We start from the raw sequence: 15,823 nt of genomic DNA, 5'->3' as shown, positions 1-15,823 counted from the left end.
CGTTTGAAGGCAACGATTAAAAAACAAAAAAATCTTGTTTAACAAATATGTATTTTTACATCAAAAGACGAAAGAGTCCTATTTTATTTGACAAAATAAAAATTAACATCATTTATATCGAGCTCTGTAATTTATATTCTATGACCAAATAACATATATGACAAAAAATCATGCAGTGAATAAAAAGTGAATCTGACAGAGTTGATTCACACAGTGACTCGAGTCACTTGGCGAGTCGACTCTCCGAAACAGTGTTTACTGTTCACAGACGAGCTAGGCAAGGCTTTTCCTTTGATAAGGTGAGCCATCTTTTCTATCTTTTTAATATGTGTTACTTATCGCAACGTGATTTTGACAATATATGTAATAACTTCGTGTCCTCTGATTATTGTATATAGGTCATATAAATCAGACATTAGCTCTGTAATTCTAACGAGCGCTTTCATCTAGCAGATTAGATTAGCTGGCCAGCTAAACACCTATAACGGATAATACTATATTGCGAGTTTGAACGTTTATTAGTAAGACTAACACCACTATAATGACTGTGTCTTCAATATACTTAATACGATGGAGGTTATAAATGAAGATCGCGCTGTTATCTATGAGGGAGAGTTTTTAGCACACCTCCTGTATTTGTTTACACTTAGAGGTCTGCATTGAACCTGCAGATGGATGGATGCTTGGAGAATTTTATAGATTTATGCTTGTTTTGTTGTTTACTTGTATAATTTTTAATACGCAATAAACATTTATTTGCAAACATCGTGCAAGGGTTCTTTAGTTGATGATATATTATGACACGTTAAAACCAAAATAATATTTATGTATGGGCTTTGTTGAATGAATCACACATATTCTTGCAGATTAACTATAATGTATTAAAAAAAATAAACTTGAATTGAATATTGTCTTCTGGAATTCACATTGAGTTTTTGATGCTTTAGTTTCACAATATCGACTGACAAATCTTAACCTAGCTGCTCACATCTCTATTATAGTCCATGCATTATTCAACTAAACGTTTGATTTGTTCTCTCAGTGAGTGTTAACAGGTTATTGTGAAATGTGTCAATCCCGTGTGTAAATAGAAAGCGTGTGTGTATTTTTGCCCTCACTACAGTATTCACAAACACCCACACACCAATTAGACACGGAGTCACCTGAGAGTGATCTTGAAGCTATCATTGGCACTTCATCTCACCATTGCTTCCCACAGGACAGACCACTGAGTCTTTGCCCCCCTTCCTGGTCAACCTCAGAGGTCCCTTCTGTGAGATGCTGTTTTTTGTGTGTCAAGTATGTAACCGGCTTGGCTGTGATCTCTCTTTGTAAACCTCACCCACACAGGGCTGAACAAACAGACCGACACTGAAGAGCTTTCGGTAGCATCCACCTGGACGGACTTTCTGGTTTTCGACCCTTTTGCAGGTGGGTAAAATATGTTGGTCATTCTGAAGTGGCATTTGCATTTTGGTATTTAGGGTAAAAAGAATGTTGAAGGAAGTACGGTGAGCAACGGGCAGATCACTTTCATATATTCTGGGGGTTGCTCAGATTTAAACACACAGGCAGGAGTCAGGACATTACAAAAGTTAATCACGACATTGTGTATGATGAAAAGGATGGTTATTTTACATAATGTAAATGTATTTAGGTACCAACCCATTTGATGGTCAAAGAAAAATACCTAATAACGATAATATTAACAAGAAAGATAAAACCCGCCAACAGTATAAGAATGCATAGATAATGTATCTGATATTCATAGTAAAATGGAATGACTTGGATACATTTCTGACCTGTAATACTTGATGTACTTTGCTTTACATGTGTATAGATGTACATGGGTAGTTGACAAATCTAGTAAACAAACTGTTAATAAAATATTAGTATAGTTTATATTTATAATCTATAACAGCAAGCATAAGAGAGATTTATCTTCATTGTTATTTTTTTTCCAAAATTTTTGCTGTCACACCACATTTATGGGTTATATGTCAACTACCCACATGCGACTAAACTTTTTGCTTCTGTCTCTATAAAAAGAGTGAAAAATAAAGCATAAAAAAGAAAAATAGATGAGTCTTGAACAAAGTAGAATTTAATATGTTTTGTGTCTAAAAACAAATCTTGTTCATACTTTCCCTTGCTTACTCCAGCTTTAATCCTCCTAGTAGCATGGCCTTGTAAACTAACGGTACTGTTTAGCATGTGGACAAAATGTTATATTCTCTCCTACTTGTAAGTCGCTTTGGATAAAAGCGTCTGCCAAATGAATACATGTAATATACATGTAAGGTTAACTTTACACTCTATAAAGATACAGTACATTTCAGTACAGTTCAGAAAAATGTTTTCTGATTCAGCTATGCAAAATGTCTCAAAGGTTTCATTGTAACATCATCCTACTTTATCTGTTCAACTTGGTCTTAATACAGAACAATAATGGTTACAGTCGTCGGCCTCACACAGGCTTTCATTTAGAATTCACAGCTGCAGCGTTCATGTGTTTGGTTTTTAATTGGAGAGCTCAGGTGGGGAGAGGAGAGGTTGGGCTCAGGGAGATGGCGGTGTGTGTCGGGCCCTGCTGAGCTTCAGGAACCGCTGAGAATACAGAACTCAGCATGCATGCACACAGCCTGACTTTATCACGCAAATGAAAGTAATGAAACTGTGACTGCTTTGCTCTCTTCAGTGAGAAGTCGTGTATTTGGATTCTATCTTTATGTCCCTCAACATCCTCTTGGTCTCTGTAGGATAGCGGATCAGGTCTTGAAAGATGAGCTCTGTGGCAGTTTTGACTCAGGAGAGTTTTGCGGAGCACCGCAGTGGGCTGAAGGACATTAAGATCACGGGTATGACGGCTGTGATTAAAACATCACCATCTTTATCAAATGCAGTGTTTATGCAGTGGATGTTTACGTTGTTTTTTTTTTGACAATGAATATAAAGTCATGAGATTATTATGAAGATAATTGTTTATATAAAAATTGTAATTGTGATTAATTGTACACTTTTTGTGTGATAAACTGCGACGTAATCGCACACGTATAGTGAAATTAGACATACACTATTTATTTTGTTTAACATGTTTATTTTAATGCTGTCAATCGATTAAAAAAAACTAACTAATCCAACACAGCATTTATGTTTTTAAATATACTTTTACATTCTAATAATTTCACATTTTATCACCAAAATAATGTAGAAACAATACATTTTATTTAACAGCATCATTTTATCAATGAAAGTCAACATTCTAATATTGTTGGCTTTACAACTGATGTTTTTATTAAACATATATATTTCTTCTACTTATCAAACTCATTATAATAAGTGTGCCTGTTAACAGGTAAGAAATAAGGCTTATACAGAAAATAAATAACGTTCTCAAACACTTTACCTTTTTTACTTCTAAATACATGAAATAAAGAAGAGTCCTCATTAAAGTTCCAAAATCACATTGATTTCTTCTTTTCTTTTGTTCTTTGATTAACATAAGTGACAAGAGTCACAGTAGCACGTTTAAGAACACCGCCCCTTTAAGAGCTGCTGCTCTAAGCAGGCCTAATGCGCTTCATATTTTCACTACTCTATGCGTGCAATGTTCCAGAATCTGTCAAACTATACTGAACGTGTCCATACAACCATTTCAAATCGCGCCAAAACAGTTTAAAGGCCTTAACATGAATAAGAGCGTGATTATATAAAGTTACGCTAGACAACAGTAGTTTTTTTTGCTGTAACATATTTTACAGGTTTTTGTCCACCTCCAAATTACCTTGAAACTTCCAGTGTTATTTATAGGGAATCACTTAAAAATATATATTATTTTATCTTCAATTCATACTCATGTCGTTTTCAATCTGTAAATTATCTTTCTTCTGTGGAACAGTTTTAGAATTACGTGTGAGTGAGTACATTTTGAAAGAAGTTTCATTTTTGGGTGAACTGTCCCTTTAAGTATTGTGAGGTATAAACTTGTTTAATAACTGATTGGTTGTTCTTATAATGGTATGTACAGTAGATTCATTTTCGGGTGTAATACTCTTATGAGCACTTATGAAAATAATTATGTTTATAAACATATATCTAAATTTAATTGAAATCTTTGGAACAACATGTCTTAATTCCTTATTATTATTTTTTCCGGCTTTGCTTAGGTGGCATGCCAGAGGATGAAGCTTATATACCCACTTATCTGGAGGCATTTCCCCCATTACCAGACAAGGGCGCTCCAACAGACAGGGCAGGTGAGCCGGCAGGTGCCTGGAGCAAAATCCGACCTATCAAAGCATCTGTCATAACTCAGGTAACATACACTACCCTTATGCTGATGGTTTGTGTGACTAAAGGAATTGAAGAGTGTTCCTCATGTCAAGTCTTATCTTCTGATCAGGTGTTCCATGTTCCTTTGGAAGAGCGACGGTATAAGGACAACAGTCAGTTCGGTGAGGGTGAGGAGGCAAAGGTGTGCCTGGATATCATGCAAAAGACTGGGGCACACATCGAGCTTTCTCTAGCAAAGGACCAGGGACTTTCCATCATGGTGACTGGAAAACTAGACTCAGTTATGAAAGCAAGGAAGGAGATTGTAGCCCGATTGCAGACTCAGGTGCATGTTTGTTCTGACCTATTTTTAAAGGGATGGTTCTCCTAAAAATTTAAATTCTGTCATCAGAATATTTTTCGAAATGTCTCAGTGGTTATGTGTCCATACAATGGAAGTCAATGGGGTCTGATGTTGTTTGGTTATCAACATTCTTCAAAATATGTTCTTTTGTGTTCTGCACGTGAGGGTGAATACATAATAAAATAATTAACATTTTTCGGTGAACTATCCCTTAAAATATATTTTTGTCTGTTAGCAAAAGTACATTTTGAAGGCTGAATTTTTGTGGTGCAGGCCTCAGCGACCGTGATAATTCCGAAAGAACACCATCGTTTTGTGATCGGAAAGAACGGTGAAAAGTTACAGGAGCTGGAGCTAAAAACAGCCACAAAGATCACCATCCCGCGCTCCGAAGATCCCAACGCCAACATCCGCATCACTGGCACCAAGGAGGGCATTGAGAAAGCTCGCCATGAAATCCAGCTCATCTCCGCAGAGCAGGTGAGCATTTTTATTAGATGTAATAATGCTTGAAACATTCTATAATCTTCACTGTGTCCTTTTTGAAACCTCGTCGTGTGTCTTAGGATAAGCGTGCAGTGGATCGTATATCTTTTGAGAAAGCTTTTCATCCATTCATCGCCGGTGCGTATAATCGACTCGTTCAAGAGCTGAGTCAAGAAACCGGTGCTCGTATAAGCATCCCACCACCTAGCCTGCCCAAAGATGAGATTGTTATCACCGGCGAGAAGGAAGCCGTCGCCATGGCGATTGCCCACATCCGAGCCACCTATGAAGAAATGGTACTTGTTTCAATTACATAACAGAGTAACTTGCATCTCATTACATTTTTGACCTTCCTTGCTCTTCACAACCAGAAACGAAAAACCACCACAATTTCAGTGGAGGTGAAGAAGTCACAACATAAGTACATAGTGGGCCCAAAAGGCAACACCCTGCAAGAGATCTTGGAGAACACAGGGGTGTCGGTGGAGATTCCTCCTCTAGACTCAGCATCCGAGACCATCATTCTCAGAGGAGAACCTGATAAACTGGGTCCGGCCCTCACACAGGTGTACGCTAAGGTACACATGTTTGAAAATATTAGGGTAGAGCAAAATATTTCAAGAGAAACATGGCATAGGCAGATTTTTACAGGGCAATGTGTGTTTCGCAGGCTAAAAGTGTGATAGTGGGGGAGGTTATTGCTCCGCCCTGGCTTCATCGATTTATCATCGGCAAGAAAGGACAGAACATCGGCCGCATCACACAACAACTGCCTAAGGTAGTGAAAAGATATCGTCAATGTTAAGCTATTATTATATTTAGAATATAGTGTTATTTGTGGATATACTAATTCAATGTTTTTGTAAATGTGAATCACCTCTAAATAAAGAATTGATATGAAATGTTGGCTACATAGATTTAAACGCCAGCTTGAAAATAAAATGTACACTTTTTGTGGGTCATTTTATGTCATCATTAGGTGCATATAGAATTTACTGATGGAGATGAACGGATCAGTCTGGAGGGACCAACAGAAGAGGTGGAAAAAGCCCAAGCTCAGATACAGGAGATCATCAAAGACCTGGTCAGAGAAAAATAAATAATTTACAAAATAAAATTGTGTTAATAATAAATACAATAACACATTATGGATAATATCAATCAATAAGCATTACATTAAAGTAGTTGACCCAAAAATGGAAATTCTGTCTCCATTTCAAACCTTGAAGAAAGTTTGTAGCTGAAAAATGCCGATACACATTCACTTCTATTGTATGGACACAAAACTAATGCAAGTCTATGGGTACCGCTGTTGTTCAGTTCCCGACATTCTTCAAAATATCTTCTTTTGTGTTCTGCAGAAGAAAGAAAGTCATACCAGTGTAAAATGACAAAAGGGCTAGTAATTATGATTTTTGGGTGAACTATCCTTTTAAGAATGAATATTATTAATGGATAAGAACTGCATTTTGATAGTTTCACTTAATCATGTTTTTAAAGTTTGTTCTGCAGGTTGAAACTATATTATAGAAGTATAAACATACTCTTTTTATTTAACAGATGGAAAAAATGGACTATGCCGAGATTAGCATTGACCAGCGGTTCCACAGACATCTCATTGGCAAAAATGGGGCTAACAGTAAGTTAAAATCCTACAGATATTATTAATTTGATGTTTCGTAGCTTGGAACGAATTTGAGCTTGTGACACAGCTTGAGAAAGTTTTGATTGAATAGTCAAATTGTGGTTTTACACCTCACTGAATTACAACCAGTGTCAATAGAAACATGCAACCGTTGCAAATGTTTAACTCCCTATTCAAATATTATTCTGTGTCAACATTTTCATAGAACCCTACAGAGACATTATTTGTTTTATTCTATTTATCTCATTAGTTTAACTCAGATGAATCCAAACAAATTGATTTTGATAGGATCAGTGACATTTTGAACAAAGAAGATGAATAAATGAGTTGATAAATGAAGCACGTGGTGTTCTTTCAGTAAATCGGATAAAGGAGCAGTATAAAGTGTCAGTGAGGATTCCTCAGGACTCTGATCGCTGTGGGCTGGTTCGGATAGAAGGCGATCCTCAGGGAGTACAGCTCGCTCGCAAGGAATTAATGGACATGGCCCAGCGTATGGTGAGACTTACCCTACATAATGCACACTTTGGAAACAACTAGAAATCTCTGGCATAATTCCACCTCTGGCATATGTGGCACTCTAGGAAAATGAACGCAAGAAGGATCTGATCATAGAGCAGAAGTTTCACCGTACCATCATTGGCCAGAAAGGAGAGAAGATCAAAGAAGTGAGGGACAAGTTTCCTGAGGTGCATATAGCTTCTGTTCTCTGTTTTATATAATGTGTTTGTTTCAGTTCTTTGTATTACAGTTTCTTGACATGTGCTCATTGTACGCATTGGTGAATTGTTTTTTAGAAGCCTTTGGTTCCTTTTCTGCAGGTCATTATCATCTTTCCAGACCAGCAACAGAAAAGCGACATCGTACAGCTCCGAGGGCCTAAAAACGAAGTTGAGAAGTGTGGAAAGTTTTTACAAAAACTCATCGAGGAGCTGGTACTACTCATTTTCCTTTCTGTTTACAGAAATAAACCTGCGCTTAGTGACTAATGCATGTACACATTTCACAGCTGTTAGCTGCTCTGACCGTAATGAAATTAACATACCTTCTCTACGGCTCATAGTTTTGTTCACACGTCAGTATTTAAGGAACTCTTTCTGTTTTGAAGAACATTAATTAGCTGTTGAAAAGCGGTTTGCTTTTATGACTTCAGCTTACTTTGTCTAATTAATAATTATATACAGCTGCAGAAAAAAATGGATCATCTAGATGTATTGTGTGTATCACTACAGTCCAATGTCTGTTGAATTTCAACAAAATCAAAACTCACAAAAAGTCATCCAACAGCAATGTGAAACACTGACAGCATGACAAAACACTTGAAAACTGTGATAAAAATCAATGTCATCACTAGGGCTGTGCGATTAATCAAAATCGTTAAAAAACCTCGATGTGAGCATCTGCGATTTCTAAACCGCAGATACCACGATTATTTTCCCGCCCACTGACGTCCAGCAGTATGCTATCCGAACCAATCAGAATCCCTCGCAGCGAGCGCGCCTACACAGCCCGCGAGAATTTAACAGAACGAACGGTGGATCAGAACAGGGGGATCGTACTGAAACAGCGAAGATGAGCTTAGAACAGATTAACGACTTGGTAACAAAGAGAAAATCGACATCTGTGATATGGGAATATTTTGGATTTAGCAGAGATGATGCATCACAGAGCCACGTAATTTGCAAGACCTGCAAAACCACCGTTGCAGCAAAACATGGTAACACATCTAATCTATATCAACACCTGAGGAAGCTGCCGTCGCGAAGTTATTTTTCAAGAGTTGCCATCCCTGAAATGTATTCCAAATGCAAGGCCAGTGTGAAATGCGAGTTGAAACAAGTGAAATACTACGTAACTACTTCCGACATGTGGTCAAGCAGAACATCAGAGCCTTACTTAAGTTTAACGGTGCACTTTATTAATGATGATTTCGAAATCAGAAAATCATAATTAATACATCACAGACTCCATCTTGCAATTGGTTAAATTTAGCCTTCATTTATTAATGCAATATTAATATTAATTGTAATATATATGCTGCTCACTACTGTGAAAATATACAATACATTTTTTATCTTCTTAAAAAAAACTGAATGTGGAGTAGTTAAGAAACAGACTGCTAGTTTGGATAGCTACATGCTTACTCCCTCAATCGACAGTGAGGAAAATCCACTGCTATGGTGGAAACTACACCAGGTAAACTTCCCAAGATTGAGCAGGCTCGCACAAAAATATCTCTGTGTTCCAGCAACAAGCTCACCATCAGAAAGGGTGTTTAGCACAGGAGGGAATGTGGTGACATCCCAGCGTGCATGCTTGAAACCGGAAATGGTGGACATGCTGGTTTTCGTTGCCAAAAACCTTTAAACATTTCAAGCAGCTAGTTTCTGCCATTGTTCTAGTTTTTGTTATTTAAGAGACATTTCAGCCTGTTTTTTGTTTTGATGGTTTGATTAACCACACACATTTATTTTTCCTTATGTCTGTTTAAGAGACATTTTGTTACAATTAACTTTATATGTTTTTGAGACATATTGTTTAGTATCCTTTAATAGTTCCAGAGACTAATTGTTACACTTTTATTTGGCCCATTGTCTGTTTTATAGACATTTTGCTTAACTTGGTTTTTACTTGCCTTATGTCTGTTCTAGACATAATACAGCTTTTTATGCTTCTTTTTGAAACATGTTTTAATAAACACTGCATGCATTTATAAAATCAACAGTTTCCCTGTTTGTTTGTGTAAGGAAATAAAGTGTTAAAAAATTGGACTGAAAATCGAATTTAAAATCGAAATCCCCAAATTGATTTTTATAAATCAAGATCCTTTTTTTGTCCATATCGCACAGCCCTAGTTATCACATAAAAAAATATTAAATGCTTATATATCGGTTGTTTTGCCTAAAAAGTGAACATGAACTTGTTTCTTCAGTTTTTATTTTCTGCAACAAAAAAAATTCTTTTGTTTTTAGGTTGAAAATAGCTTTTCAATATCCGTACCCATCCACAAGCAATTCCACAAAAACATCATCGGCAAAGGAGGTGCCAACATCAAAAAGGTTAGGCTATTTAAAAATGCTTTGCTCGTCGTGTCTGTTTTGTAGCACAATTGCTAGACATTTATCATGTGTTGTGTTTCTACACAGATACGTGAGGAGACCAACACAAAGATCGATCTCCCGACAGAGAACAGCAACTCTGAGATGATCGTGATCACAGGGAAGAAGAGCAACTGTGAAGCTGCGCGAGACCGAATCCTCGCCATACAGAATGAGCTGGTGAGAGAAACAGAATGCTGGAGGTTCTCTGTATTCTTCTGTATTTTCTTCTCTCTCATACTCTTGATTGATCTTCCCAGGCCAACCTGAAGGAGACGGAGGTTTCCATACCAGCCAAGCTGCATAACTCTCTGATTGGATCGAAGGGCAGTCTGGTGCGCTCTGTGATGGAAGAGTGCGGTGGTGTCCACATCCACTTTCCTGCAGAGGGCTCAGGGCTGGACAAGGTCACCATCCGAGGTCCTGCAGATGAAGTGGAGAGAGCCAAAAGACAGCTGCTCCAGCTGGCCGAGGAGAAGGTGAAATGTGGGATGATGTTACTTAGCGTTTGTCATCTAGGGACCCCCCATCTAGACTTTAAGCCAACACTGGAAACCCCAATACAAAAGGCTAGACTTTATTAGTAGGACTATATCTCCATTTAAATTTTTGTTGGTATTATACATTTGTCTATTTTTCCACCAGCAAGTCAGCAACTTCTCAGTAGAGCTTCAGGCAAAACCTGAGTACCACAAGTTCCTGATAGGCCGAGGTGGAGCTAATATCCGTCGTGTGCGAGACCGAACCGGAGCACGGATCATCTTTCCTTCGCCAGATGAGCCAGAACAGGAGAGTATCACCATCATGGGTAAAGAGGAAGCCGTACAGCTCGCCCAGAAAGAACTGGAGATCCTCATTAAAAACCTGGTATGACAAAAAAGCAAACTGTATTTAAAAAAAACACTTGCTTTGATGAATTCGAACTCATAGATTAAAGCCTTTTTTCCTGTTTTTATTTTGTACCTGCTCTTGATGATGTCATCGGCAACAGGATGATATCATTGAGGACACTATGGTTGTGGACCCCCGGCATCACCGTCACTTCGTCTGTCGCAGAGGACAGGTCCTGAGAGAGCTGGCGGAGGAGTACGGGGGCGTGGCTGTCAGCTTCCCACGCACGGGCACGCAGAGCGACAGCATCACCCTCAAAGGACCCAGAGATTGTGTGGACGCTGCTAAGAAACGCATTCAGGAGGTTGTGCGAGATCTAGTGAGTTTTTAAACGGTTAACTCTAAGGAATTGTCGGGATGCAGAAAATGATGCTATCTGTCAGCGTTCCAGGGTGTTATGTTGTTATCCAGGTGTTGTGATTGGCAAGGTGTTTTGTCGCTGGAATGCGCTATTAAATTGTTTGCGAGGAATTTATTAAAATCATTTATTCACTCTTATATCATTTCAGGACTTTCTTTCTTCTGCAGAACACAAAAGATGATATTTTGGAGGATGTGGGCAACCAACATTGATCCCTATTGACTTCCATTGTATGGAGACATTTCTTAAAATATCTTCTTTTGTGTTCTGCATATTAAAGAGTCATATACAGGTTTTGAATAACACTGAGTGAATAAAAGATGACAGAATTTTTGTGTGCTGGTGTGTCAACAGGAGTCACAGGTGAGTGTGGAGGTGGTTATTCCCCAGCGGTACCACAGAGCCATCATGGGACTCAAAGGCTGCAAGATCCAGCAACTAACACGAGAACATGAAGTCCAGATCAAATTTCCAGACAGAGATGAGTCTGCAGGTCTCGTCTCTACACAAGTTTTTTTTTTTCATGTATTGATGACAAGTTTGACAAGCTAAGTACTCGTTCTCTTTGTGGCTGGCAGCTCAGGAACCTGCGACTCAAGAGAACGGAGATACTGACATCGTGCCTCGAAAGTGTGACATTATCACCATAACAGGTCGGACGGAAAAGTGTGATCTGGCTCATGCAGCTTTGCTTGTAAGTAATTTGTTTGTACGTCTTGTTTTCCTGCTGTAGAAGTATGGATTGATTTCATTCCGTTTCCTCTTCCTGTTACACCGAAGGCTCTGGTTCCTGTGACAATTGATGTTGAGGTTCCCTATGACCTTCACCGTTACATCATAGGACAGAAAGGAAGTGGAATAAGGAAAATGATGGAGGACTATGAGGTTTGTCATCCTGAACTTTTATTACACAACCGGAGATCAACATTCAAGCTGCTTTAAGAAGTTTGTGTGTCTGTGTTGTGATGTCATAGGTGAATATTTGGGTTCCTCAGCCTGAGCAACAGTCAGATGTCATCAAGATCACAGGTCAGGTGACTAGTGTGGAGCGAGCCAGACATGGGCTGCTGGAGAGAGTCAAAGAACTGCAGGCCGAACAGGAGGATCGGGTACTACACAACACAATTTCAATTCACAGCCAGAAAGTGTGAAAAACTATTTTTTAATAATAAATCTTATTGTTTAAAGGCTTTGCGAAGCTTTAAGGTGTCACTTTCAGTAGACCCCAAATTCCACCCAAAAATAATAGGCCGCAAAGGAACTGTCATCTCCCAAATCCGCAAAGACTACGATGTTAACGTGCAGTTCCCTGATAAGAGCGATGAGCAGCAGGTGTGTATATGCCAGTAACACTCTACTGTGTCTTGAATATTTTCACATGCATTTCCTCGAGCTTTCACTCAAACCGGTTCTGCATTCTTCAGATTTTCTGTACCTCATGCCTGTCATACCTGACATCTGAATTCTATCTCTACCAGTAAATCTGTCCACGTGCATCTCTTTCTTTAGGAGGTCATAGTAATTTCCGGGTATGAGAGAAATGCCAACGAGGCCAGGGCGGCTATAGAACAGCTGGTGGCGGACCTGCAGGAAATGGTGAGTGTGGATATCCGGCTGGACCGGCGGGTCCACGCTCGCATCATCGGAGCTCGTGGCAAGGCCATCCGGAAACTCATGGAGGAGTTCAAAGTAAGAGCGAGGATGCAATGATATATTTCCTTATAGTGATGCTTAACTCTTTCACCACCATTGACGAGTTATCTCATCATTTAATAAAACGGTTCCCAGCCAAAGACGAGTTATTAAGGCAATCAGTGTTTGTACTGTTTTATAGCAGGTGACGCTATTACACACCTTTGGGAAAAAGTACAGAATCCCAGAACCTAGAACGTATATGTTTTAGCGGTTTTTAATGATTGTTCTGAGTGTAATCTGGGTGGAATCTTTGACAAAAAACATTTATTATCTCATCTGTTTAATCAAAATGATGCATTTTTGAAGAAACCTACCCACATCTACGGAGTGATAAAACATGTGAAGATCGAAGAATACGGTTTCTTTTGTTTAAAAGCTGAGACTCTGTTCTTTCATTGGACATATTGTTTTTCCATATATTCTTTACAGAAAATTTACTGTGAGCCATTAAAGTTGGGTGAAATTTAAAAAAAAACGCTGGCATAGGCTGGCAACTTTTTTTTAAAGGCGAAAGAGTTAATAGTCAAGTTTATTTTCTTTTACACTGTATTCTGCTTATTCATCCAAACTATGCCGTTAAAAAGGCAAATTTGGATCACATTGCCATTTATTACACACAAATGGATAGTTGGATCTCACAGAATTTGGCTTTTCAGGTTGATATACGGTTTCCTCAGCCAGGCTCTGAAGATCCAAACAAGGTTACCGTCACAGGTCTGCCTGAGAATGTTGATAATGCCATTGACCATCTACTCAATCTGGAGGAAGAATATGTGAGTGTATAATCCAGTGCAATAGTTTTTTGGATACTTGGTAGTTGACAAATATACTGTACATGTGTCCAATGGTTTGACAGCAAAAATGGAGGAAACTAGTTTAAGATTAATTTTATGATTATTATTTATATTTACTATATAAAATAGCATAATAGAGCTTTTAAATTATTGCTGTCACACCAAAGCACACATTTACGGTTTATTTGTCAACTACCCCTATCCCGTTTTGCTTTGAAACGGTTTTCTCTCTTAGATGTTGACCGTCACAGAGACGGAGACTATGGCAGCTTATATGAAGCCTCCGTCTAAGGCGATGGGGATAGGAGGGATTGACGATGACAGCAGAGTCCTGGCTAAAGGCTTTGTTGTGCGGGACGCCCCGTGGAATGCACAGGGGAACAAGGTTATAAATCCATTGTATAAAATATATTGATCAGGGGGAATTGTCATTTTGTCAAATGTTTTATTCTTGTTCAAGATTTTTTTGTTTAATGGAAAGAATTAGATCAAAAAGAATTGAGATGTACTAGTCGATCATTGTCAGTGTCCTTAAAATCGTTCCATTTTCCCTTTTTTGTGACTTCCAGGCACCTGACATGAGCAGTGCCGAAGAATTCCCTACATTCGGATCCGGAGTAGCACCAAAACAGACATCTGCGTGGGGACCCAAAAAATGATCTTTCTTCAGAGCCCACCATTTCTGTGGTTCTTGAGTTCATTCCATGCTTTTTGCTGTTGTGTTTCACCTGGTACGCTCCCTTGGTGCCGTTGGAAGAATCACCTCTGCCTTCCTTTGCCTGAAGGTTTTCTTAACGTTGGTGGATAGATGTTCTTAGCACTCCTCCATTAACAGATGCCAGTCTTATTTGCAGGAACAGTCCCTTAGCAGCTAGTGTCCCGATCAACCTGTTCTTTTGTAATATTCAATTTGAGGACTGATAACCAGTTTCTTGGCAATGGAGAATGCGTTATTCCTTATTTCTTGAAACATTTATGGTAAGAAAACTCCTGGTTCACTGTGTATTTATTTTTCAAACCATTTTTACTGCGTTTTTATCTCTGTGTGTGGTCAACTGAGCACACGCGCTCTGCAACAGCCTTCACTACAGTACGTACTGTAAAATAAAATCAACTGTAGATTCTGAAGCACTTACTAAACTCTGTACTGAAGGACGATCAATACTGATCTTGTTTATATATTTTTATTTATTTATTAGTCTATTTATATGACTATTTTATTTATCGATTTGCTTAATGACTGATTAATGTTTTAGGTATTATTTTGCTGTGCTTTAGGAAGTTGTCATATTTGTGTGGTCCAGTCGCAGCTTTTTTCTACAAGATTCGTATGTGGCGTTTGTGTGTGTGCGTTTACAGAGGTCAAAGGTTTGTCATGGGATTTCCTGGTTATATGTGAAGTATTTTTCACTTTTAAGTCTTTATAGTTTATTAGAGGTTCAGGAAATAATTTATTGAAACCAGCATAAACATTTTAATATTAATTTATTGTTTTTTAAAGTTGAACGACAATTTCTAGAGAAAAAACTGAAAAATTACTGTTTATTTATGGTGATTTAAAACCTAACACACAGCATGATGATGAACACTAACCATCTTGACTTTTAAGTCTTAATAGTAAGTCTAACCTGATGAAAGGTTGTCATCTGTAAATTCCTTTGATTAACAACACAAATGACAAAAACACTCATCAAATGTTTGTTCCTTATGCAAATTGCTGGTCCTCAATTTGCAAAACTTAAATGTTGACATCTCTTGTTTTCTATTGAGAGTCACTCTGTGTTCTTGACTAGTGGATTCTTGTGAGTTTTGTGTGTGTTACATGTGTGTGTATGCTTGTGTACATGACAGATTGAGGAACCATCTACAAACAACCGAAGATAGACACACTATCGGCCTTAATATGTTATTGCCATAGGATATTTTTACCAATTTGATGACATTGATATGCAACACTGCAATAACATGTCAGTGGCTTTCCTACTCCAATAAAAAACTCAAATGAAATGGAATTGCGTTTTTTCAGTTATTTTCATGGATTCTGAATGCTTGTTTGAGAGAGTTTATGAGATCAGCTGAAAACATATTATAAACATTACTCTCATTAATTCTCCAGGTGAGTCTCATTAGGGTTACAATTGACCAAAGAGGGAGGGACCCAATAATATTCTGGATCAAGAAACTGAAGCCTATTTTAGGACCGTTAAGCTATTATAT

General features: G+C 38.2%; 1 protein-coding gene across 1 annotated transcript; it reads left to right on the top strand.

The window, feature by feature from the left end:
- The first annotated feature begins 226 nt into the window (after positions 1-226).
- On the top strand, positions 227-15,613 carry hdlbpb (high density lipoprotein binding protein b). Its single transcript, XM_056771706.1, has 28 exons — positions 227-299; positions 1,351-1,431; positions 2,760-2,858; positions 4,167-4,315; positions 4,403-4,618; positions 4,910-5,116; positions 5,203-5,418; positions 5,494-5,700; positions 5,793-5,900; positions 6,102-6,206; positions 6,683-6,761; positions 7,126-7,265; positions 7,352-7,456; positions 7,589-7,702; positions 9,740-9,826; positions 9,914-10,045; positions 10,126-10,344; positions 10,511-10,732; positions 10,857-11,075; positions 11,472-11,610; positions 11,696-11,811; positions 11,898-12,002; positions 12,092-12,226; positions 12,306-12,449; positions 12,627-12,806; positions 13,469-13,585; positions 13,842-13,991; positions 14,176-15,613. The coding sequence occupies exons 3-28, from the start codon at positions 2,783-2,785 to the stop codon at positions 14,263-14,265; spliced, it is 3,777 nt and encodes a 1,258-aa protein (XP_056627684.1). The 5' UTR covers positions 227-299; positions 1,351-1,431; positions 2,760-2,782; the 3' UTR covers positions 14,266-15,613.
- The last annotated feature ends 210 nt before the right edge of the window (positions 15,614-15,823 follow it).

This window comes from Triplophysa dalaica, chromosome 17 (genome assembly GCF_015846415.1).
Source record: "Triplophysa dalaica isolate WHDGS20190420 chromosome 17, ASM1584641v1, whole genome shotgun sequence".
In the NCBI taxonomy this organism is placed as follows: domain Eukaryota; kingdom Metazoa; phylum Chordata; class Actinopteri; order Cypriniformes; family Nemacheilidae; genus Triplophysa; species Triplophysa dalaica.
This window is presented reverse-complemented; position numbering and strand designations above follow the sequence as displayed.